Here is a 23,505-nt window from a genome sequence, read left to right on the forward strand (position 1 = left end):
TAATCTTTTTATTGTCGTCACAGAACTGCTCTTGTCTTCAATAGTTCCTCTTTCATGTATTTAGCATTTCAAGAGTTAATTTGCAAAAATAATAATAATAATACTAATAATAATTCAATTTCTTGATCATGTTTTTGTTTTAATTATGCATTTGCAAAAAAAAAAAGCCGTACTTCATTTTAAGGTACAATTGGCTCTATGCACAGCTAGTGTTTTTCAGCCACTGAACTTCTGGTAAAAGTTTTATGTGACTATTTTCAATTTCATTACAGCATTGACGTTGTAATGTAATTCAAATATATTTCGTTACGCAGACTTAAGCATCCATTTGGTTGTTAAAGCATAAAAAGTGACGAAAGACAGCTTAAACGCAGGCGCCATCGTTAGCGGCTGGCGAGCGCAGAAATTACATGAAAATACTGGGGTCCAATCAATGTCCATATTTTAAAGACATGGCGCGGAAAAATAAAACTTAATGCAGTGCTTCTTGTTTGGTCTGATACCCACTTTATATCGTATCTCAGCCAGGCAGTGAAGATCACTGTTTTTTTAAAGAAATCAGATCTTAAATGCAGCGATTTTGTATGGGATTACAATTAACCGAATGCCCTAGGGCTGGCGGGCTTAATTTAAAAGTCTGTGTGCATATACCTCATTCTTGTTATTAATAAACTATTAAACTCTTAATTTGTTGCTTATTAATAGGTATTAAAATAGTAGTTTGTTTTGGTATTAGGTGTTAGTGATGTAGAAAACAACTTGAATTGTAATATTAGGGAGGTTATGAGCTTCTAGTTAATATTGAGAATTAATGCTTAAACTAAAATGTTACCAAAATAATTTATTAAAATTAATAAAAACTAAAAAAGTATATATGTTTTTTGTAACTATTTAGATATTTTCAGGCTTACATTGTTTTTATTACTCTTATTAAATATGTATTTGTTGCTTGTCATTTTATTTATTGTTTTATTGTTCATCCATATATTCTGTGTAGTATTATATGCCTCAATAGTTGATGTTTGGAAATGCATATAAAGTGAGATGAAGCACTTAATGAAAAATTAGTTGGGGGGGGGGTAAAAGTAAGTCCTGCCTTACAGCTGAAAGGGCCAATCAGGTGGAAGTATGTGTGTGTCTGTGTCTGTCTGTCTGTCTGTCTGTCTGTCTGTCTGTCTGTCTGTCTGTCTGTGTGTGTGTGTGTGTGTGTGTGTGTGTGTGTGTGTGTGTGTGTGTGTGTGTGTGTGTGTGTGTGTGTGTGTGTGTGTACAGGTGCGTGCTTCCGTGGGTGTGTGTAGAGTTGAAGTCAGAATTATTAACCCCCCTTTGAAATAGTTTTTCTTTTTTTAATATTTCCCAAATGATGTTTAGCAGAGCAAGGAAATTTTCACAGTATGTCTGATAATATTTTTTCTTCTGGAGAAAGTCTTATTTGTTTTATTTCGGCTAGAATAAAAGCAGTTTTAAATTTATGAACCATTTTAAGGTCAAAATTATCAGCCCCTTAAAGCTATTTTTCAATAGTCTACAGAACCATCGTTGTACAATAACTTGCCTAATAACAATAACCTGCCTAGTTAACCTAATTAACCTAGTTAAGCCTTTAAATCCCACTTTAAGCTGTACAGAAGTGTCTTGAAAAATATCTAGTCAAATATTATTTACTGTCATCATGGTTTACTGATCATTACTTGATTTACTGTATCATTGTTTTATTAAAACTATTATGATGAGAAATGTGTTGAAAAAAAATCTGCTCTCCTTTAAACAGAAATTGGGGGAAAAAATTAAAAAGGGGACTTTAACTGTGTATATAATATATATATTTCAAATGTATTTTTGAACTTTTATTGTTATTATTATAAGAGTATGGTCTTTGTAGTATTTTTGCCTTGATAATGATGGAGCACTTAATTAAAACACATATAACATTATAAAAGATAACATGCATTTCCTTACTGCGATCATCAACTGTAAACAAAGAGTGTGTTTGCAAAAAAAAAGGATAACTCCAATTTAAAAAAAAAATGTACAAATCATATTTTTTGCAAACAAACTCTTCAATGCACACTAAATAAATTTTAATAAATTAATCAAATCTAAGTTGCCGTTTTTGCTAATAAACTACTGAAATAATCCAACAAACAATCTCTGTGTGTGTTTGACAAATGACTAAATGTAAAAGTAGAGCTGCATAATTAATCAAAAATAATAATAAAACAAAACCCACATTGTGTACTGTGATTATCAGCTTAAACAAAAAGTGTATTTGCAAACAAGTTCTTCAGTGCACGCTAAATACATTTTTAAAAATAATAGGAGCTAAGTTATCCCTTTTTGTAAATGAACTGCTGTAATAGTCCTGCAAACAATCTCTGCGTGTGTTTTGTCACAGGTGGGAGTGATCGTCACAGTTCTTCTGCTGCTCATCTTCTCCAACAGCAGTGTTTTTCTCTTCATCGGCACCTGCTGTCTCGGCCTGTTTATAAGCAGTATCTTCCCCTGCATGCTGGCGCTCACTGAAGACATCCTGGAGTATAAAGGTATTGCGACAGATGGACCACCGGCATTGTTCAATCCTCGTTTTGTTTTTGTCTGCGGCTTTCATTGATTTGGCACTTCAGTATTTTACTGGCGGTTTACCGCTGAGCCCAAGCCCGCAGGAGCCGGCCGATTCATTCTTCCACTGCTGGCCTTTGACTTTACGGGCGCTTCGAAAAGTGACAGGTCTTGCATCTTATGGTGGAGATGATCCTTTTAAAGCCCAGCGGTCAAAGCCTTTGGGGGAAATTACTAGGAAATGAATGGATAATTGCAGAGCGGAGGCTGTATGCTGCAGATTTAGGGTAGAGCGATTTAAAAATACATCATTACAAATATCAGTGAGTCCCTGCAGAACGATGATGCTGAAATGCTTATGAAATGAGATGATAAACGATTGGCAGACATCTAACGAAGTCCCGCCCTAGAGTTAAAAGAGCCAATCAGATTTGTGATTTTGTTGACTCTAGGATTAATGGATCTGCCTTATAAATGCATTGAGAGTTGCGCGATTAATCAAAATAAATCCCAAAGCGCAACTATTCCCTACTGCGATTATCAAATCAGCAACTGTACATAAATAATTGATGTACTTGTATATGCAGTATATTATATACAGTGTGTGTGCTGCATGATTTAGACTGAAGCAAAGCCTGTTCCTTTGCACGCACATTTTTTCCTACAAATTTTCTGCATTTAGGAGGACTTAAAGAGATTGATCAGCCAAAAATGAAAGTTTACTCGCCCTTAATTGATTCCAAATGGTTGTGAGTTTCTTCTGTTGAACACAAAAGATGATATTTTGAAGATGTTGGAAGCAGGAAGCCATTGACCTCCATAGTAGGAAAGGAACATACTAGAGCTGCACGATTCTGGCTAAAATGAGAATTGCTATTTTTTTTTTATTATTATTTTTATTTATTTATTTTTTTTGCTTAAAATAAATATCACTATTTTCTCACGATTCTTTAGATGTAAATAAAGCTTAATATGAGATTATTGTTTTTTTCTCAAACATGGTAAAACAATATTAATAGTATGTGTAGGTCTACTGGTTTCTATACATAATTATATTCTTCTTATAATAATTCTGATGTTGAATTATGTTTGAGATATAGGCCTATGCTTGCTTGCAATCTGTCGTTGAGAACATTATTAGACCATTTAATTCACTGGTAAAATCAACATTATATAGGCTAGAGTAGTTATACTGACACTGTGAATATTTATTTTTTTGCACAACTCTGTGTTTGGAATGAAAGAAAAAAACTTCTCAAATGCTTGTCGCAATCATAACTCTAAAATGCGATATGATTATTTTAATTTAATTTACTGCTAAGTGCTGTTTATACTTAGCGTGCGGCTCTCAAACGATCACTCTGTGCCACAAACTGAATATTATTTACAACTTTATTACCTGTTACTCACAGCATAAGCAGATTCTGTTCACTGAAGCAGATGCGCGCGCACAGTCAGCAGCTCACGTCACGTGATTTCCCGACTGCGAATACAGCATTATATGACAAAAATTTGATTTTTGGGTGAATTATAACTTATAAATACAGTATGTGTCTCTTTTAACATCATTTGGAGGTGTCCATGTCGCTGAGCAACGTGTGTGAAACAATGAAAAGACTCGTGCAGCCGCCTTTGCTTCTCTCCTAAACTTGAAAATATGATTTGCAGAATCATAGAAATGCTGGATTAAGATCGTCTAGGGGGTCGAATTGTGAACGTGATCTTATTTCGATTAATTGTGCAGCTCTAGAACATACAATGGAAGTCAATAGCTAGCAGTTTACAACGTTCTTTAAAATAAAAGAGAAGAAAGAAACTCGCACATGTTTGGAACAAGTGGAGGATGAGTAGGTAGCTTAGTTTCCATCCACCTATTTTGATGCACATTTTGTTATATCGCATAAAAAATGTTTAATGGGTGGCGAAGGTACACATACCTACATTTTGAAAATGCACATAAAAATGTAAGCGCACAACTGATAAGAAACAATTAGCAGAAACTACCATGGAAACGCATTTAACAAAAATATTTAAGCTTGCACATCAAAAAAAGTCATGTGATTTTTGTTTTAACCAGGTGAAAAAGCCCACATGATGGGAAAACTTGAAGCAAGTGCTTGATTAAAAAAATTAAATCGAAACAAAAAATGACACACTGCTGCAACTGCTCTCAAAAGAATATTAAGATGTTAAGATTATTCGTTATTCCTATTTTTTTGAATAATTAATATATTATTATTAATCATATATATATATTTAATTATATATTATTAATAATATATATGATAATATATATCATTAAAGTTGTCTGTTGTTTAAAAGCTTTATCTCAGGTTTGTGCATAAATCTAAAGCATATCTTTGGATGGAAACAGCTTGATAAGAATTTTCATTTTGGGGTAAACAATCCCTAAAGTTTTATATTGACAAACCATTTTAGTTTTCCAGTTTTTCATACTTATTACCTAGATTAGGTTTGCCCAAACTCAGTCCTGGAGGGCTGGTGTCCTGCAGATTTTACTTTAGCTCCACCTTGCCTCAACACACCTGCACGGATGTTTCTAGAAAGCCTAGTAAGAGCTTGATTAGCTAGCCCAGGTGTTTCTGATTGGGGTTGGAACTAATCTTTGCAGGACACCTGCCCTCCAGGACATGAATGTCAAAAAAAACATGAATGTCAACTCATTTTGGTGTGTTTTATGTCCAGGCTGTGCCACCACGGTGCTGGTGACCAGTGCAGGAATGGGCGAGATGGTGCTCCAGGTGCTCGTGGGTTCGGTAGGTGTGGGACTTGAACCCTTAAGCTTTGCGTGGCGAGTATTATGATGCTCCGCTAGGTTATGTGACTGTGTGAATGTGTGTCCTTCCTCAGGTGATGCACAGTCGGGGCAGCTTCAGTTTCCTGCTGTGTGGGATGATCTTCGGCTGCCTGGGATTCACTTTCTTCACTTTTCTCTACTTCGTCCAGCAGAGTCATAAAAGCTATACGGAAGGTGCGTTGCTTCTTTGAACTCACAGTTTTGGCTTGACGTGTTTGTGGATTTTTTCCAATGCATCAGGGTTTATACGGAGTTTAGCTTGATTTGGTCGCCTGAGACAAATTTGGGAAATCCAAAAAGATCCCTAGGCTAAAATCTTTAGCATTAGCCCTTAAGATAGGCCAGTGCAAAATTTCTGCCTTTTATATGGAATTCTATGGAGTATAACAGCAAATTGACTCCTCGCTTAGCCACACCCAAAAACTGCCACCCACCAATCGTGGCTTAGCAACTGTAGCTATGCACAGGGGCTCTGTCAAGCTTTCGAGTGAGTGCATATGGATTGTGCAAATCTGACACCCGGTATCCTTAAAGTTTGGATGGCACAGGGGAATTTTTTTCCTTTTCAAAACCAAAAACCCAAGAGGAGAAATGGCAGCGTGGATCAAGCTGTGTGAGGAGCACTAAAGGAGCGGAGCTAAGTTGGTTTTGTTTTGATATTCCTGACACATTCAGTGACAGACCGACAGCAATAACTCGCACACCTCTTACCCTAAACGGATCTAAACTGTTTCCTACAAAAATACAAACCAGTTTCTTTCTTTCTTTTTTTTTGGCTCGATATTATGAGCACTGCTCCCTTTAAGCCTTCATAGTAACGTTAGTCATACTAATAGCGAATAGTTCGTAATGACATGAGTTATTGATCTGGAAAATATGAATCTGTTGCTAACTTTACTAAACTTCATATTTCCATCTATTTCAAGCTACGAATATTTAAAATTACAAATCAACAGAACAAAACTGTGATGTGATGACAAACTGAGCACTTGCGATCAATATACTTTACCAGCGGCTGTTTTTCAGTAATTTATAAAGAGCACACAAACATACTGACAGTTATAGGTAACCTACTGTATTGTTATGAGTCAATGATGCTAATATTCAGCTCAAATCAATCAGTTTCCCCTTTCTGGCTGTTCTTTCTATGAATGAACTAACGTTATGTAAAAGCACTGTCCATGCGTGTTTCCTCGTCGGTTAGTAACGCTATAATTCATTGCACAACAATAGTCTATCAGGCTTTTTGGCTAAAAATAGAGAAATCACGGTTTAATTCGTTATTATTAGATTATTTTTAAATGTCACCTCTCCTGCTGAGCATGAGCTAAGCTGTTGAATGGTTAGCGTATGAGGCAGCTAGGCTAAGCTAGCTTCAATTTTGATTGAATTATTCTCTAATCCAGTGGTTCTCAAAGTGGGGGTCGGGACCCCCTAGGGGGTCGCGGGACAATGACAAGGGGTCGCTTGGTGATATCCAAAACTCAAATAAATTTGATTAAACTATTAGAATTACCATATTTGATTCATAATCGACAGAATATAGTTAATAGTTGCATTAAAGAAACAACAACATAAAAATAACAATCAGCCATCAGCCTTTAATTTTAAAAGCAAAATGTAATTAAATCCATAAATTACTTTAAAAAACATTATATGGCTAATAGACTGTTGCATTTTTGTGTTGTCAATAAGCTCATGTTTATATTTGCCTATAGTTGTGTCTGCAACATTTACATATTTACAGTACAACCACCTTGAAAAATGGGGGTCGCGAGCCACTGATATGATTATTTTTGGGGTCGCGGGCTGAAAAGTTTGGGAACACCTGCTCTAATCGGTTGCCTATTATGTGGTGAATATCCCCCTGTAATGCATACTGCAGTCCTTTTTTGTCTGGCTTTCTCTGATATCTCACCTGTTCGCCAAAAATGACATTATATCCCTGGCAATGTCTGACACTGGCGCATACACATTATAAAAGCCATGCCAGGCACGAAAGCTTGTCAGGTAGCCAAGTAGGGCGGGGCTTAGCGAAGGGTCAATTAGAGTGTGTGGTTGTGTGCATAAATACACTCACTATGTTTACTATGTTCTGAGAGCTGAGCTGCTTGTTTTGGTTATCTCAGACATATCAAGGTAAGTGTGCAAAGGTTTCTCTCTCTCACACACACACACGCACACACACACACGCACAAACACACACACACGTTTGTTTTTGTGAAAAGTGGGGACATTACATAGGTTTCCATTCATTTTATACTGTCCAAACCATATATTGTATTGCCCTTACCCAACCCCTAAACCCAACCATCACAGGAGACTGTGTGCAGCTTTACTCTGATTAAACTCATTCTGTAGGATTTATAAGCATTTTGAGAAACGAGGATGTCACCAATGTCCTCATATTTCACCTCCTTTTTTTAATACCCGTGTCATACCCATGTCATTATACAGATTTGTGTCCTGATATGTCACAAAAACACGTACTGTACACACACACACACACACTATACTTCATATAATTCCATATAAAAGCCAGAAACTATGTTTTTTTTTTACACTGCAACTGATGATCAGCAGTATAAATGACAAATCTGACCTCTTCCCAACAGGGAAAACCATCAAGAATGCATGATTATTTAGTGCCATGGCTTTGCAATCAAAAAAGTCATTATAGTATAAGTCAATGTGACAAAAACAGCCACCAACATTACAAAATAGTGGTAAATTTGCCCAGAATATGTTGAGTTTTTGAACATTATCAAAGTATTTTCTTAAAATATGTGTCGAAATAAGATTTGTCACCAAAAATCATTCCAGTTGCTGAACTCACAGAGAAAGCTGTGGCCAAATTAAGACTCCGAATCACCCCAGAGTGGATGAAAACATCCTCAACAGCACACAAGGGTTACGTTTTTTGGTGGCATCATGACATGGGCCATTTTTTTCTGTATTCAGATGTCTTGGGTGAATGTTGAATTCATATTTTAATCAAACTGCAGCAGAATTAGTTTGGATGAGGACCAAATGCCGTTTGTTTCCAATGACCATGTTCCCTTCACACTGAACGAAATGATCCAGTTGCACTAAGGAGCAAGTGCACAAGGGTTCATTTCATTCCAATCAAACCTGCCGTTTACAAAACACAAAAGGTCAATTTTTAAAGTATTTCCTCTATTTTTCCGTACAGCTTTGCCCGGTAACTCTCCTGTGGAACGACATGAGGAAAATGGGATCAAGACCTGCTCTGCTGCGGTCCTGAACTCATGGGACGCGCCAGAGCACAAAACATCCCTGGATCCATAGCAGTGGAAGAAGATTGATGAAAATATGACCGGTGCAAAGGGACCATGGTGTCGATGACTCAGGGAGAAAAGCAATAATATCCTCGGATAATTACGCAATTCATTGACAATCTACATAGCTGTTAAAACGTATGAGATCTTGAACTAAAGGTTTATTTTTGTATTTAAATATATTTTGCTGAACGGATGAATGTGCACAAATGTGTCGCGATTTTGTAATTTTCAATGTCATGTGGTTATGTGCAATACAGTAACTTTTCTAACTAGACATGGCTTAGTGTTTGTTGTTAGAAATGGAGTGATGGATGACAGTAACAAAAATACAGTATTTTTTAAAATTTGTGTAAGTTGTCTTTAAAAAAAAAATAAATGCATCCAAAGGCTCGCTCACAATGGTAGTGTGTATGTGTGAAATGAAAAATGAAATGATGTCTCAATATGTTTTGGGATGTTTTCGATGTTGGTGTTTTTTGGCTCATTGTGGGTAAAATAAATATGACCGCAAAATGGCCAGTAGATGGCAACAAGTCAGTCTCGATGAGCAATTCATTGAATCGTTCAGTTCAAATGATTCATTCAAATGGTTGGAGCTATTGTTGATGGTAAAACAAAAAAAAAAAATGGTATTGTGTTTAAAATGTAACTCAATATATTTTTTAATATAGTTTCTTGAACTCTTGTATAAAATCATGCTAATGCACTGATATATGAGAAAATGGCACTCTTGTTAAAAAAAATACATGGATATTTTTAACACAAATTATCACACAACTAAAATGATAGCACAAAGGAGCAATAGGCATTCACTTAACTTGCCTGTGCACAAATTTGTGTGAATTGTGTCTACGGACAGTTTTACCAATAAATCACGCTTCATTGAAAACAGGACATCAGGGTCCCCTACTCTTTACGAGAAGTGCCATGCGATTCTTAATGACCACAGAGAGTCAGGATCTCTGTTTATCATCTCTTCCGAAAGACAGAGATATTGTGACACCCAGTATGTTTACATAGACACCAATAATCAGATTTTAATACGATTAAGACAATACTCTGCTTAAGAGTCTACCATGTAAACAGCGATTTTTGTTAAATTTAATCAAACTAATGTCATGATTGAACTAAAGAGAAATGGAATTAAGAGATGTAGAGTTTGCTGATTTAAGTCGCATTACTGAAGTGCAGTGCAGACATGTAAACACTGCAATCAAGCTTTTGCGACATTTTGCCATTTTACAACAGGATAATCTGTACACACAAGGCCAGGGGTGGCCAACCCTGTTCCTGGAAAGCCACCTTCCTGCAGATCTCAGTTGCTACCCATATCAATCACACCTGAACCAATTAATTAGGACCTGAAGACCACGTGATAATTACAGGCAGGTGTGTTTGATATGGGTAGCAACTGAAATCTGCAGGAAGGTGGCTCTCCAGGAACAGGGTTGGCCACCCCTGCACAAGGCTGTTTGACACTATTCTGTTCGTCTACTAGTCAGAAAAGGACCAAAAACACCTGCGTTGCAAAATGCGAAGGTTTTCTTTCCCCATACGCTGTGTGGAATACTCCATTAAAACAACACTTTTCTAGCAGTTCAAACTCGCATCCAATATCTCGTTTGTCGGGGGGGGATGCATGAAATGTTCCTGAGTGTATGTGAAAGTGGCATACTGCAGTTTAAGTCGACAAATTAAAAATGAAGCACCTGAAATGACATGAAACTCTGGAGGAAATGTGGATATCGTGGCAATGACGTTTCTCGAATTATGTGCTATGACGTAAAATGGTATCATGAAAGGATTGATCAAGAATCGACTCATGTAAAAACCTCAATCACATTATTGTCTTATTCAGATTAAGCCAAATAATTCGATTACTGATGTCTATGTTAACGTTGTCACTGAAACAATAGTTGTTCTTAATACAGTGCAGTTATGACGTCAACGTTTGCTCGATGGGAAATCTGTTTTTTAAAGGGCAACGTGCTAAAATCTAAAGGATAACACTTGGCACTTTTAATGATAATAAATTACAGTTATAATACAGTTCTAATAATTTATTCCATGTATAACTACGTTATAATAAATTAATTTTCCATTCATAAAATGATTTGACTTTAGGTATGGGCCGATATAAGTTTCTGACAGTATGATAACCTTGGATAAAAATATCATGCTATCATGGTATAAGTACTTTTTTAATGTCTGGGTAAAAAAACATTAACCCTGCAATCAAGCTTTTGCGACATTTTGCCATTTTACGACAGGATAGTCTGTACACACAAGGCTGTTTGACACTATTCTATGCGTCTACTGAGTCAGTAAAGGAACACAAACACCTGCAGTGCAAAATGCGAAGGTTTTCTTTCCCCATACGCTGTGTGGAATACTCCATTAAAACAACACTGTTCTAGCAGTTCAAACTCGCATCCAATATCTCGTTTGTCATGGGGGGCATGCATGAAATGTTCCTGAATGTATGTGAAAGTGCCAATCAGCAGTTTAAGTCCACAAATTAAAAATGAAACACCCGAAATGACATGAAACTCTGGAGGAAATGTGGATATCGTGGCAGTGACGTTAATCGAATTATGTGCTATAACGTAAAAAGGGATCATGAAAGGATCGATCAAGAAGCAACTCATGTAAAAACCTCAATCACGTTATTGTCTTACTCAGATTAATGCCAAATAATTTGATTACTGATGTCTATGTTAACGTTGTCACTGTCCTTGCTCTCTTAAATATCACTTGATAAATATTTGAAAAGGAATAAACATTTCACAGGAAGATAATCATTTACTGTATAGAGTTTGGTGTGAATGAGCTTTAAGGATAGAAATAATTTCACTGATCCAATTTCAGCAGTTTGTTCTATATAGCGTCGTTCAAACTCATTCTGTTGGATGTGCTTGATAGGCATTTGTGTTGAATTGTCGAGGGTCATGAAAGGACATCCTACTGTCGTGCTGCAAAAGTTTCCTCATATTGTGATCTCTTCGGTCTCTCTAAAGCCAGTGACCTCAGATTCAGGTGGGTGAGCCTGATTGTGGGACAGCGCTGTGTCAGCATGTTTCTCTTGGCCTGGGTAACGTTTTATTTGTTTTTTCTGGTTTACGCAGGTGTCAGACATGCTAACGTTAACACAACCGCTGCGTAAATGAGGTCAGCTTCGTGCAGCTGTATTTGATGAAGACCCAAAGCCAGATGAGTTACACGTTTGCTTGTCTTTTTAATAGAAATCTTCCTTCCCTTCCAAACATCCAAAGATTAGTACAACAGGTATGCCGATGAACATAGGTTTGTAAACATTAGAGCTGCTAGAGAAAAACATTTGCACAAAAAAAAAACATTTAGAAAACATTTGGTGCCAATATTGTACCTTTACAGTGAAATCTGCCACACGCTTGATTATTATATCATCATCCGTTACTTTGTTTTTTTCTTCACAAAATACATTTTTGCTCATGAGAAACAATGGTTGTTCTAAATACAGTGCAGTTATGACGTTTGCTGGATGAGAAATCTGTTTTTTTGTAAGGGCAACGTGCTAAAATCTAAAGGTTAACACTTGGCACTTTCAATGAATAGGGCATGGGGAGTTTAAAAGACAAGTTTAAGTTGTATTTTAAAGATATATGATAATAATGCTGTATATATAGTAATTTCAGGATCTCAATTAAGAAGAGAAGTTTGCTGATTGCTAAATTTAAATGTTTTTCTATATTTAGAAACAAAAACAAAAAAAGGAAAACTTAAATTTATTAGTATAACATGTATAACTAAGTTACATTAAATCAATTTTCCTTTCATAAAAGGATTTGATTTTAGGCATGGGCCGGTTTGAGTTTCTGACGGTATGATTACCTTGGATTAAAAAAATCATGCTATCATTTAACGCAATATATTTCATTTAGGAAACATTTATAATACTTTGGAACAGTCATGTCAGGCTAAATAATTCAAATAAAATGCTATCTTCATTCGTTTCAAAAGCACAGATTTCTTAACAGCACATTTAAAAACACATTCAAAAAACCTTACATATATCTTAAGAACGGAATGACAGAAAATGTTAGCGTTTTTTTGTGAACTTTTCCAATCGGCAGAAAACCTTAAAACCGGTTATCGTCTCATGCCTATTTGCTTCTACACAAAAACAGATGGTTTTTATCAGTCCCTCCAGGATTTTGTGTCCATCTTGAGGTCAAAAAAGCTGATTTTTGTGTATTTTCACAGCAAAAGACAAGAATTTTATCTAATAATGACATCACTTTCCCAGGTTTGGAGAAAAAACATTGCAAAATGTCATTTTAGTCTGCAAATATTGTATGTTAGAAAAATTACTCTCCAATTTCCTGAAGAGAATTGTTTATAGTCATTGATAAACATTTTATTTAACAAAAAACACACACACACAAAGAGAAAAAACTTGGAAAGTGGCGATTTTACTAAGAAGACTGAATTAGCTAGCTAAGTTTAAATTTTAAATGTAACCATCTCTTTTTAGTCTATACACTACCAGACTAAAGTCTTGTCCCCTATCCATGTTTTAGGACCAACAAATAAAAACTTGACTTCTAGTTGATCATTTGGTATTGGTAGTGGCTTATATTAAAGGCAAAGACCTCTAGATTACGCTTATTTTATTTTATTTTTTTTATTTTTAATTAATTATGACAGTAAGGTCTGACTTTGCTTAGATGAAATCTTGTCACTTAACAGAAATAATGTCCAGTATAGAATATAAAGTCATGCTGCAGTGGAAAAAGAATGAATATTGTGTATGACCCCCATGAGCTTGCAGGACTGCATCCATACATCTCTGCAATGACTCAAATCACTTATTAATAAAGTCATCTGGAATGGCAAAGAAAGCGTTCTTGCAGGACTCCCAGAGTTCATCAAGATTCTTTGGATTCATCTTCAATGCCTCCTCCATCTTACCCCAGACATGCTCAATAATGTTCACTTCTAGGATCTGGGCTGGCCAATCCTGGAGCACACTGACCATGATTTTTCCTTCACCAAACTTGACTGATCTCTTTGAAAATCTTGGGTGTCAATAGGTCTCCTGCAGTATTTGTGATGATTGGGATGCAGTTCAACAGATGAAAAATTCTACCCGAAAAATCTACCTTCTGCCACTTTTCCAAATGATCAACTAGAAGTCAAGTTGTTACTTTTTGCTTATACAAAATATAGTGTATATATATATATATATATATATATATATATATATATATATATATATATATATATATATATATATATATATTATTGTAATATTATTGTAATATTGTAATATGTAAATATGTGGCTACATAGTATTATTAACAATAATAACTGAATGTTAATCATCAATAATCACAGTTTATATTTTAAAGCACATTTATAAAACTCTCCACTGCAGTTTGCTTTAAATGCTTTCTTAGCATCCTATTTATGAAAGTGCCATGCCTCTAAAATACAGAGCTTAAGGACTTTTTTTGGAATAAAAACATCCTTTTAGAGAAAACAAACTAGTAATAATCGATAAATCAATCATCAAATATACAGTTTTGTTTGTTAATTATGCTGGAAAGTCTTAAAATCCATTACAAAATCTCTGTGCAGCAATGCATAGTTTCCAAATGTTGATTCAAAGCCAGCATTAAAGTGTTTGGTGTGGTGGAGTCGCTAATAAGATGAAATTAGCTTTAAATACAAAAATACAAAGTGCCAGCATGAGGACGAAAACTGTGTTAAGTGCTTTAGACTCACATTAAAGTCCAACAGATGTTCAGTACGGCTACAAGAGTTAAATGAGCTCTTGGGAAAAACTCAAACAAACAAACAAACAGAGAAGGAATCATTGCTTAAAAGCTAAACACGTATAAGAAACCCATTTAATCCATTACACAGAGAAATGAGAATTTTCATAGAAACAAAACAAATGACTATTTAATGAAGTAAAAAAAAAAAAGCTGTCAAAATACACTCCTGTTTCCCTCAAATGAAAAAAAGAAGAAAAAAACACTAGTGAAGTGGGCAAGGGAGCATTTAACTAAAATAATGGAAACAGGTTAAAAACAAGTCGCAATGCTCACTGCACAAAATCCATTATTCAAAATGTTGAAGGCATTAAGCGACTCGGATTCCCTCGATGAGAAGGCAATTGCTCACTATACAGGCAAGAGCAATCAAACACAGTCTGAATGCTGAGGGAATGCAAATGAAGAGCTGGAGAAAACACTAGAAAACAACAGCACGATGCTATGGACACCCGCCTATTTACAATGAGACATCTCGACTAAAGAAAATGTTTGAATCCCTGCCTACAACTAATGAGAAATGCTTTCCTTTAGTGGAAAACAAAAGGAGATATTTAGTAAAATGTCAGAACTGCTGATTTTACACACAACATAAGTGAATACATTGTTAACCCTTTTGTTTTGTTCTAATTGACTACCCTTTCGTTGTGTTGGGGACTGTTTTTGCCCAATTGACTTCCATTACTATGACATTTTTTGATTGCAAAGTTTTGACAACAAATAATCAAGTGTCCTTGATTGTTGGTGGTTTTCCCTTGTGGCAAATTGTAAAATTTGTAGTTTTTACTGTTTTCATCTGTTGACCATTAACCGTTTAGATTAGGCCTGTGCCAAAAAAAGGTCTGACTTTTATATGGAGTTCTAAGGAGTATAACAACAAATTATAGTGTGTAATATAAATTATGTTCTAAGAGCTGCTTATTTTGATTTTCTCAGACATATAAAGGCATGCTCTATACTCCATATAAAGTCAGTATGATCCGTAGGATCAACAGTAAAAACCATCAACAATCAATAATACATAATATGTTGTCAAGGCCTTGCATTCAAAAAATGTCATTATAAATGGAAGTCAGTCGGGCAAAAACAGCCACTAAGATAACTAAACAGTAGTAGATTTGCCCGGGGTGTGTTGAGTTTTTGAACATTTTCAAAGCATTTTCCCAAAATACGATTTGTCAACAAACATCATTTCTAAAACACAGAAAAAGCCAAATTTTGACTGACAATCACCCCAGAGTGGATAAAAACATCCCCAACAGCACAGAAGGGTTAAAAATGAAGGTTCTCTATTGATATCAATTGTTCTGTGTGGAACCATTAACATCACTGAAACCTTTGCTTTAAAAAAAAGTTCTTTAGATTAAAGTTGTTCTTTGGGGAACCGACAATGGTTAGTTTATAGCACAACCCTTTAAGAACCATCATTTTACGAGTCTATACAGTCCAAAAATATGAGCATAAAAAGCACCATAAATGTAATTTATAGTGTTATTTGAAAAATAGTTCCTGGTTAATATCTTTCGAAATAAACTACTTCGTTTTGAAATTTCAGTCACAATACATACACAGAAATATAATGCACAAATCAAACATTTACTTTTACATATAAATTACTTTTTTTTTGTATAGAAAAGACATTCTGCAAAACATCAACATTTGAAGTGTCATTATGAAGGTTTAAAACAACAAAAAACTAAAACGACATTAAAAAGAGCAAAGGGCAGCTATTAAATGGAATAAAAGTAATTTCATATGACTGAAAGAATTACCCCAACAGCACTAGAAAGTATGAGTAAACAATCCATATTTCAAATGATCTATTTTCTACTGCATCTGAAAACAGATTCTAGCTTTTATTAACTCTTGTCCATTGTAGATATTATATTAAAGGAATGTTCTGGGTTAAATAAATGTTTATTAAGGGTTGAATACACGTCCTGGGTTAAATAATAAATACTTGATATTCAGTGTCCAGAGAACATTTCTGAACTGGTTTGGTTCTGATTGTGTGAAAAACCTAGAACTAGTTTGCAAAAGTAGGTTTCGGACAAATCGCGATGAAGCGGAAAAATGGTGCGCCGTAGAGAAAATCTGAGTGGCTCCACTTTTCTTCGGGCTGACCCAAGGATTCCAAAAATGTAACGTTTTTGAGTCTAAGACAAACGGTGTACAAATGTAAAATATTTTGGTGTTTTGCGCCATAGCGCCACCTATGGTCAGATTAGGCTGATCTTTGGCCAGGATGTAGTGTACTGGAGTACTACCATCTGGCCCAGTTTCACCTCTCTCGGCCTTACGGTTTGGTCGGAGTTATAGTGACTTTGGCAATAGGTGTTCAGTGCTTAGCGCTTGACCCACTAATAATAATTTACTTTATTTAATGGCACCTTTCTAAACACCCAAGGTTGAGAAATAGAGTCAAAATAATTCTTTTTATTCCCAAATGCTCTTAAAATATATATTTAACCCAGAACAATCCTTTAAATAATTTAGTTTGTAGGTCTTTTCAGCAGCAAATTCCAAAATAGCCTTTCAGAATAGAAACAATGGACAAAATGGTCGCCTATTTATCATTTAACAGACAACAGGACTAAAAGGCACCATGTTAGCATAAGCGAGAGATTTCTTCAACTCGGGTCAGTTTGTTGAGTGCGAACATCAAGGTTTGTGAAAGCATAAGGACAATACCTGAGAGCTGGACTTGAGATGCTAAATAGTTTCTATATATATATTTTTCCCTTTTTGTTTTATGATTGCACTTTAAGTGGTCCTACAGGGAGGGTCTAACAGAGCTCAGTGTCTGCAAATTGAGTGTCAGCGATTGAGCCTTCTTCCAGTTTTGCATCTAATGCATGTCAGTTATAAATCATGGCTTGTTGAGTTTAAGAGAGAGGTAGGGTTTTATTTTGTGCAACATATGGGCATTACTTCCTATATTGGTTTATAAGTGAAGCCAAATACTCCACAAACACATTGACAACAACAACAAAATTAGGGCTTCAGAATTTGAGCAGTCTTCACCAGTGTCCTGCAAGATTCAGTCCTCTCACTGATCTCACTTGTTTTGTCCATCATCTGTAATGCAATGTCACATTTGTATATAGGTAATTATGAGTGTTATCTCATAATTAAATATATACAGTATTATCAGTTTTTTCTTTAATGAATGGTGTATTGATTTGTATGTAAAGTGCTTTGAGAAAGTACATTTTAAAGTGGCTATATATAACGAATGTATGATTATTATTATTATTCATTCATTCATTTTTCTTCGGCTTAGTCCCTTTATTTATCAGGGGTCACCACAGCAGAATGGACCGCCAACTTATCCAGCATATGTTTTAAACAGTGGATGCCCTTCCAGCCGCAACTCAGTACTGGGAAACACCCAAATACTGTCACATTCACACACATAAAATACGGCCATTTTAGCTTATTCAATTCACCTATAGAGCATGTCTTTGGAATGTGGGGTAAACTGGAGCACCCGGAGGAAACCCACGCCAACATGGGGAGAACATCCAAACTCCACACAGAAATGCTTGAACCAGTGCATTATTATTATTATTATTATTATTATTATTATTATTATTATTAGTGTGGGTAAGTTATTCAAAAAAGTAGTTAATTACTGATGACTAATTACAACATTAAAAGTATATTTAAATTACTTTTCTAATTATTTTGTAACCTAAAAAGTAACTAAAAGTAACTAATAATTAACAAGTAAATCAATTGTTTAAGTAGATACCACCAAATCAAAATGTCAACACGGACAATAGACATTAATCTCGTTAAATTCTTTAAATATTTTTCAAGGGCCTTTTAGATCATTTTAAAAAATGGAATAAAAAATGAATGCACAAACCATTTCAAATAGGGATGCTCCGATTGATCGGCAAGAAATCGGTATTAGCCGATAATCACATTTAACGACTGAAATGTGATTAATGACTTATTTTTTCTTACAAATTTTTTTGTTGTCTGTTTTATCTTTTTTTGTAAAGCTCCTTCTGACCATGGCATTTACTCGCTAAATGGATTTAAGGAATTAAATGCAACATCTTTTATTTATTCTCTTAAGTAATACGAGATCTTATCATACTTTGAGGGAAAATGTGTTTTATGCAATACAAAGCATCAGAATCGCTATTCCATATTGGCCGATCACCATGACAAGGGATCAGTACTCGCTATCGGCAGCAAAAATCCTGAACGGAGAATCCCTAGTTTCAAACATATTCATGCGTATGAAATATTATCATTCATTTTTAACTCAATTATTTTGTTTATTAAACATGTTTAATCGTCTTAATGTAATTAAATGATCTAAAAATAAAAAGTAATCCCTTGAAAATTAATTTTAATTACAATAACTAGTTACTTTGTAACAGATTAAACCCGCCACTGGAAATGATTTGAGGTGAATCAAAAACGTTTTTCAAAATTGTGCTCGAGTTGACAAGGATGGGTGTTGTTAAACATTAGAAGATCCATTTTAAAGGTCGACTACTGGGTAGTATAATAAACCAACAGGGGTTAACTGGACTGTGCTAACCAGCAGTAACAGGACAGACACTTCTGAATGGGCATTACAAACAGCTTTGGCTTGCTGTCCAAGGTAGATTGTATTCTGTAGAGGGATTGAATCTTGCACAACACCGGGAACGCTGACAAATGCAGGAATGGTTTAGAGCATTTGGCCCGGGCTCTACAGAAAACCATCCAGTTACGCTACACATCCAACCAATGGCCACCAATCCAGCCATCCTAATGGCGGGATGAGGCTTTAAGCACTGAGCCGGTGCCGCTCCATTCCATTTTACGCTGCATACGCTCCATTAGCTTAATGGTGAATCAGCGGTCTACTGGAGTAAAGCAAGTCCTTGGGTTTTCCCACTCAACTGAAATCATTCATAATGGCTTCCAGTATTTTAGAGAGGAGGAAATGGTTTATATGAGAAGATATGCACCGCTACCATGGCGTATCTAGTGGTGTTACGGTAATGGTTTGATGGCATTGGGGCGTATTTGGAACACGCTTCATTACGCAGTCGCCATCAGGCACTGCAACTGAGGGCGACGCCAATTTGGCCTACTAAGTGCCCTCTCAAAGATGTGCATCATGGTCAAAGCACCAGAAAAATCACTTTTAAGATGTGTTTTTGCAATGATGAGGGTAACATCATGAGCAAAACATTCTTAATTTTCATAAAGAGAGAGAAATAAATGACATATATCATGATGTAAACATAAAGGACTTATTTGTTCTGTGGAACACAAATACATTGACGCATCCATTACATGGACAAAAACAGCTAAAGTATTTTTTCAAATTAAATTTTTGTGAACTATCCATGAAGCACGCGTGACACGGACATTACTGAGAGTTTTATTTCAGTATATCGATAAACTCAACACCGGCTCATTCTGAAAATGTAACCCTATATACATTTCTGGAGATCCCGAATTATGTAGCCAGAAATACGTATAGCTATATTTCATCTTTATAACGAACGTCGTGTTTGATGCTGTTCCTTTTTGCCGCTTATCAGCTGACTGTTCACCACCACTGTTACCAGTTTGTGCAGTGACTCGACGCATATGTCGGTAGGCTTAAAATGCAAAGGAGTTGATCGCGACGACGGCATTCGAGTCCGGAAAAGAACTGTTCCAGAAATAGGTAAGACAAAAAAAGCTAAAAAATAAAAAAAATTAGGATGTGGTAAAATCTGAAACGTGGTACAAATCAGGCTGCCGTGAGGGCTTTTCTTTTTCTGGTTTGCTTTTGAAAACACTGTCGGTTTGGTTTAGGGAAGTGGATGGGTGCTTGTCAATCGGTGCTTGTGAAAACACTATTGGTTGGGTTTAGGGAAGGAGGAGCGTGGGTCAGTCGATCAGTCGACAGCGGCCTCTGGTGGATTTACGCAAGAACAGCAGGCACGAATGGCACTCGCAAGAGAAATTTGAGCAGAAAAAGCATACACAGCGGCCTCTAGTGGATTCGCAAAAACAAAAACTGCAAAAAGACGTAGCTCCTGGGACGTATTTGGCCCTCTCAAGAAATGTATAGAGAGGTAAATTTTTAGAATGAGCCTGGGTTGAACAAACTTCCAACTGAAATTGTGAGCAAGGGAACAGGGCTTTCTTTTTGTGCATCATTCCCTCTTAGCAAGCTAACAATAAGAGAGACGTGGTTATAAAAATTGTGGCTGAAATTTATTGTGTAAAACTTTCGTCAGAGAGAAGAACCGCCACTCCAAACGCAGAAAGCTTTTTTTTTCAGTGGATTAACTTGCATGAATTAATTATTCACCTAAAGAATAACATTGTGCGCTGGCAAAATAAATATAGTAACTTTTAATTTCACACGAACTTTAATTACCTCGACTTCTGCTGATTCTGATTGTTTCATAGTAATTGTGTTCAAGCTGCTCTTTAAGATTAAAATGTTGTCAAAACGTCGCACCAGCTACTTGTGTAGCTTTACCACGATGCACCTTAGATGCAGAAGAAAAAAAAATAATCAAACCACAAAAGCTCTTATAACCAATCAACACGGAGCACAAAGTGTTCACAAAAAATGCTGGTGCGGAGTTCCTTTATAATGTTCACATATAAGCCAACGTTTGTGTACAACCCTGAAACAAATCGTGCTTGATTTCCTTTTAGTTTTTCCATATACATGAGGTAATTTTCGACCCCTCTCCTTGACTATTTCTGGATGGCTAGTAAACACAAGTAGGCACGAAAGCCTTCATATAAGTGCAGCTTGTTTTCATCAAGTGCTGTACGTGTGGTTATTGTGACAAAACACGTTAACTACATGGCAGTATAAGTGCAGCATGAGGAAAGGTACAAGGTAAAACAGAGGTCGCCATTAACAAAATCACAAGGCAAAGGGGCGGTTTGGCTTGGCAAGGCAGGCTTGTTTGAGGACTTCTCAAACAAAAGGCAAACATGAGTTGAGACGAGGTGAACTTGCTGGATTATATACAGCGATCGCTCTTTATCTGATGCAAAAACAGGCTGTTGACGTCATGTGGGAACCTCTTCAGAGTCTAATTGAAGTCTTAAGCTCCACAAGAAACTAAATTCAATTAGGATCCCGATCAAACAATGGTGAAACACGCACAAGATGCCCGTTTTGGCAAGAGATGGAGCTGAATATCCATCTGCTTCAGTCGCAGTGGAGAAAATCAAAAAAGGACAGTTTTAAAGTGTCCCGCAGACACATTCTGATGGCTTGATATACATCCGAAGGTAAAGTGTATGTGGCATCGCAAAGTTCAAGAGTCAAGCGGATGCTCTTGATGCTTAAACGATGGTCATAAATCTTGGTTACCTGAAGAGGGCCGGATCAGGTGAACAGAATGAGGTTAATCTGCGTTTATCAATCAAGAACATGAGGCAGAGATGAAGTGTGAAGGCCTCGGTGCTCCTCTTATGTCTTCTGTGGGTCGGGGGAGAGAGGGCCTGGTGTGTTGGTGCCGTCTAAATTATAGATGGGAACAGTGAACTGTGTGGAGCTCAGGACAGAAGGAAACTGATATAAAAAAGGCAGAGAAAAGAAAGAGAGAGAGAAAAAATGTTTTATAAAATATTGCTATTCTATTGTGAACATTTTAATGTCACTGGTGTTTTTGTTAAATGCTTTTAAAAAAGTTTAAATATTTTGGTGATGGTAATTTATGGTTTTGCTCTTTTTTTGTGTTAAAAATAAAGCTAATGAAAAATAAACATCTGAAAAAAAAAGTTACAGCAAGACAAACAAAGCTATATAAAAATATACAAAAGGAAAATTGCATAACAAGTAAATAACAAATGCTAAAGCTTAATCTTAAAATAAACAAAAATTAAAAATATAAACTTGTACTACTATATAAGCAATATTTACTATTCAAGTTTAATATGGAATAAATATAATAAAATAAATATTGCAATGCTGTTACATTTACCCTAATTAAGAAACAAAAATCGCAGAGCAAGTACATAACACAAATACTAAAGCTTAATCTTAATGTAAACAATAATTACAAATATTAATATAAACTTATACTACGATATAAGCAATATTACCTATTTAAGTTTACTACAAGATGTACACTGATTGTATAATGCTTTAAGCCTTCTTTTCCAGAACTGTGGGAATCCTAAATAAGCCAGTCTCTCTGCACTGACTCCACAAAGAGATCATTCAGCTTTGTAATGAACAAAGCTGTTTTCACTAGAGCCACCATATCGGATTGCATATGATTTTTGTCTAGCTACAAAGCTAATCTTTCACCATTTCCCTGTTCTTCTGAAATATAATCTTTTTTTGTAGTTTTATTGTAAACAAATATACATGCAAATGGATTTTTGTGAATTTTATTGTTCAAAATGTCATATTAAAGTAATTTTCAAGAACAACCTGTGATAGCATATATGCTGAATGAACTGAATATTAAAATATCTTCACAAAAACCTGGAATTGATATGTATATTTCATGTTTATTTTGTAATGTAATGTTAATAGTGAGCAAGGTATTTTTAGAAAGCAAAAGTGTTTAAAATGTCCCAGCAAACTAAAAGGGGGAGAATTCATTTTGTAAAAGTATAGAATGAAAGATACTGATTGTACTGCATGTTAGTTTGCATATTTTGTCCACTTGTAATATATTAAGAAAAAAAAAAAAGATGCATCTAACCACTGGTTAAGAGCCGAGATTTTGTAAGGATATGATAATATTTGGCAAAAATTAAAATAATTTTTAAATAATGGAATTTGAGGGTGCAAAAAAAAATCAAAACGTGTGAGAAAATCTCAGAAGTATCAAAAGTTTTAAGCAATGCACAATACTAAGCAGAAATTGAGTTTTTATATGATAAGAAGGTGACAAAATATTCATAATGTGACATAATCTTTACTAAATATTTTAATGATTTTTGTTATAACAGAAAATTTGATTATTTTGACCCATACAATGGCTATTTTGGCTATTGTATGGAAAAACAATTAAATAAA

General features: G+C 35.5%; 2 protein-coding genes and 1 long non-coding RNA gene across 8 annotated transcripts in view; 1 reads left to right on the plus strand and 2 right to left on the minus strand.

Annotated features, from left to right (window-relative positions):
• Nucleotides 1–9,199, plus strand: part of slc60a1a (solute carrier family 60 member 1a) — a 29,416-nt gene extending 20,217 nt beyond the window's left edge. Inside the window, 4 exon segments of the mRNA NM_200531.2 lie at nt 2,396–2,543; nt 5,266–5,336; nt 5,431–5,551; nt 8,571–9,199. Coding sequence (NP_956825.2) covers nt 2,396–2,543; nt 5,266–5,336; nt 5,431–5,551; nt 8,571–8,686 — 456 coding nt within the window. The 3' untranslated portion in view covers nt 8,687–9,199.
• The window catches only part of elk4 (ETS transcription factor ELK4), a 43,941-nt gene that overhangs the window by 2,866 nt on the left and 17,570 nt on the right, over nt 1–23,505 (minus strand). The window contains exons 6-7 of one of the 6 annotated variants that reach the window (XR_015501746.1): nt 21,844–22,044; nt 3,970–4,042 (exon numbers count right to left, since the gene is read on the minus strand). The exons of 1 other annotated variant lie outside the window; for it this stretch is intronic. Coding sequence is in view for 1 of the 5 variants with exons in the window: in NM_130930.3 (NP_571005.2) it covers nt 21,943–22,044 (102 nt within the window). In the remaining 4 variants the exon portion in view is untranslated. 6 annotated transcript variants of the gene reach the window in all.
• Nucleotides 9,044–10,911, minus strand: LOC147841876 (uncharacterized). Its single transcript, XR_015503085.1, has 2 exons — nt 10,159–10,911; nt 9,044–9,963 (listed from the first exon to the last, which is right to left on the minus strand). It is a non-coding gene; the product is annotated as an uncharacterized LOC147841876 (long non-coding RNA).

Source organism: Danio rerio, chromosome 11 (assembly GCF_052040795.2).
Source record: "Danio rerio strain M-AB ecotype USA chromosome 11, GRCz13ab, whole genome shotgun sequence".
In the NCBI taxonomy this organism is placed as follows: Eukaryota; Metazoa; Chordata; class Actinopteri; order Cypriniformes; family Danionidae; genus Danio; species Danio rerio.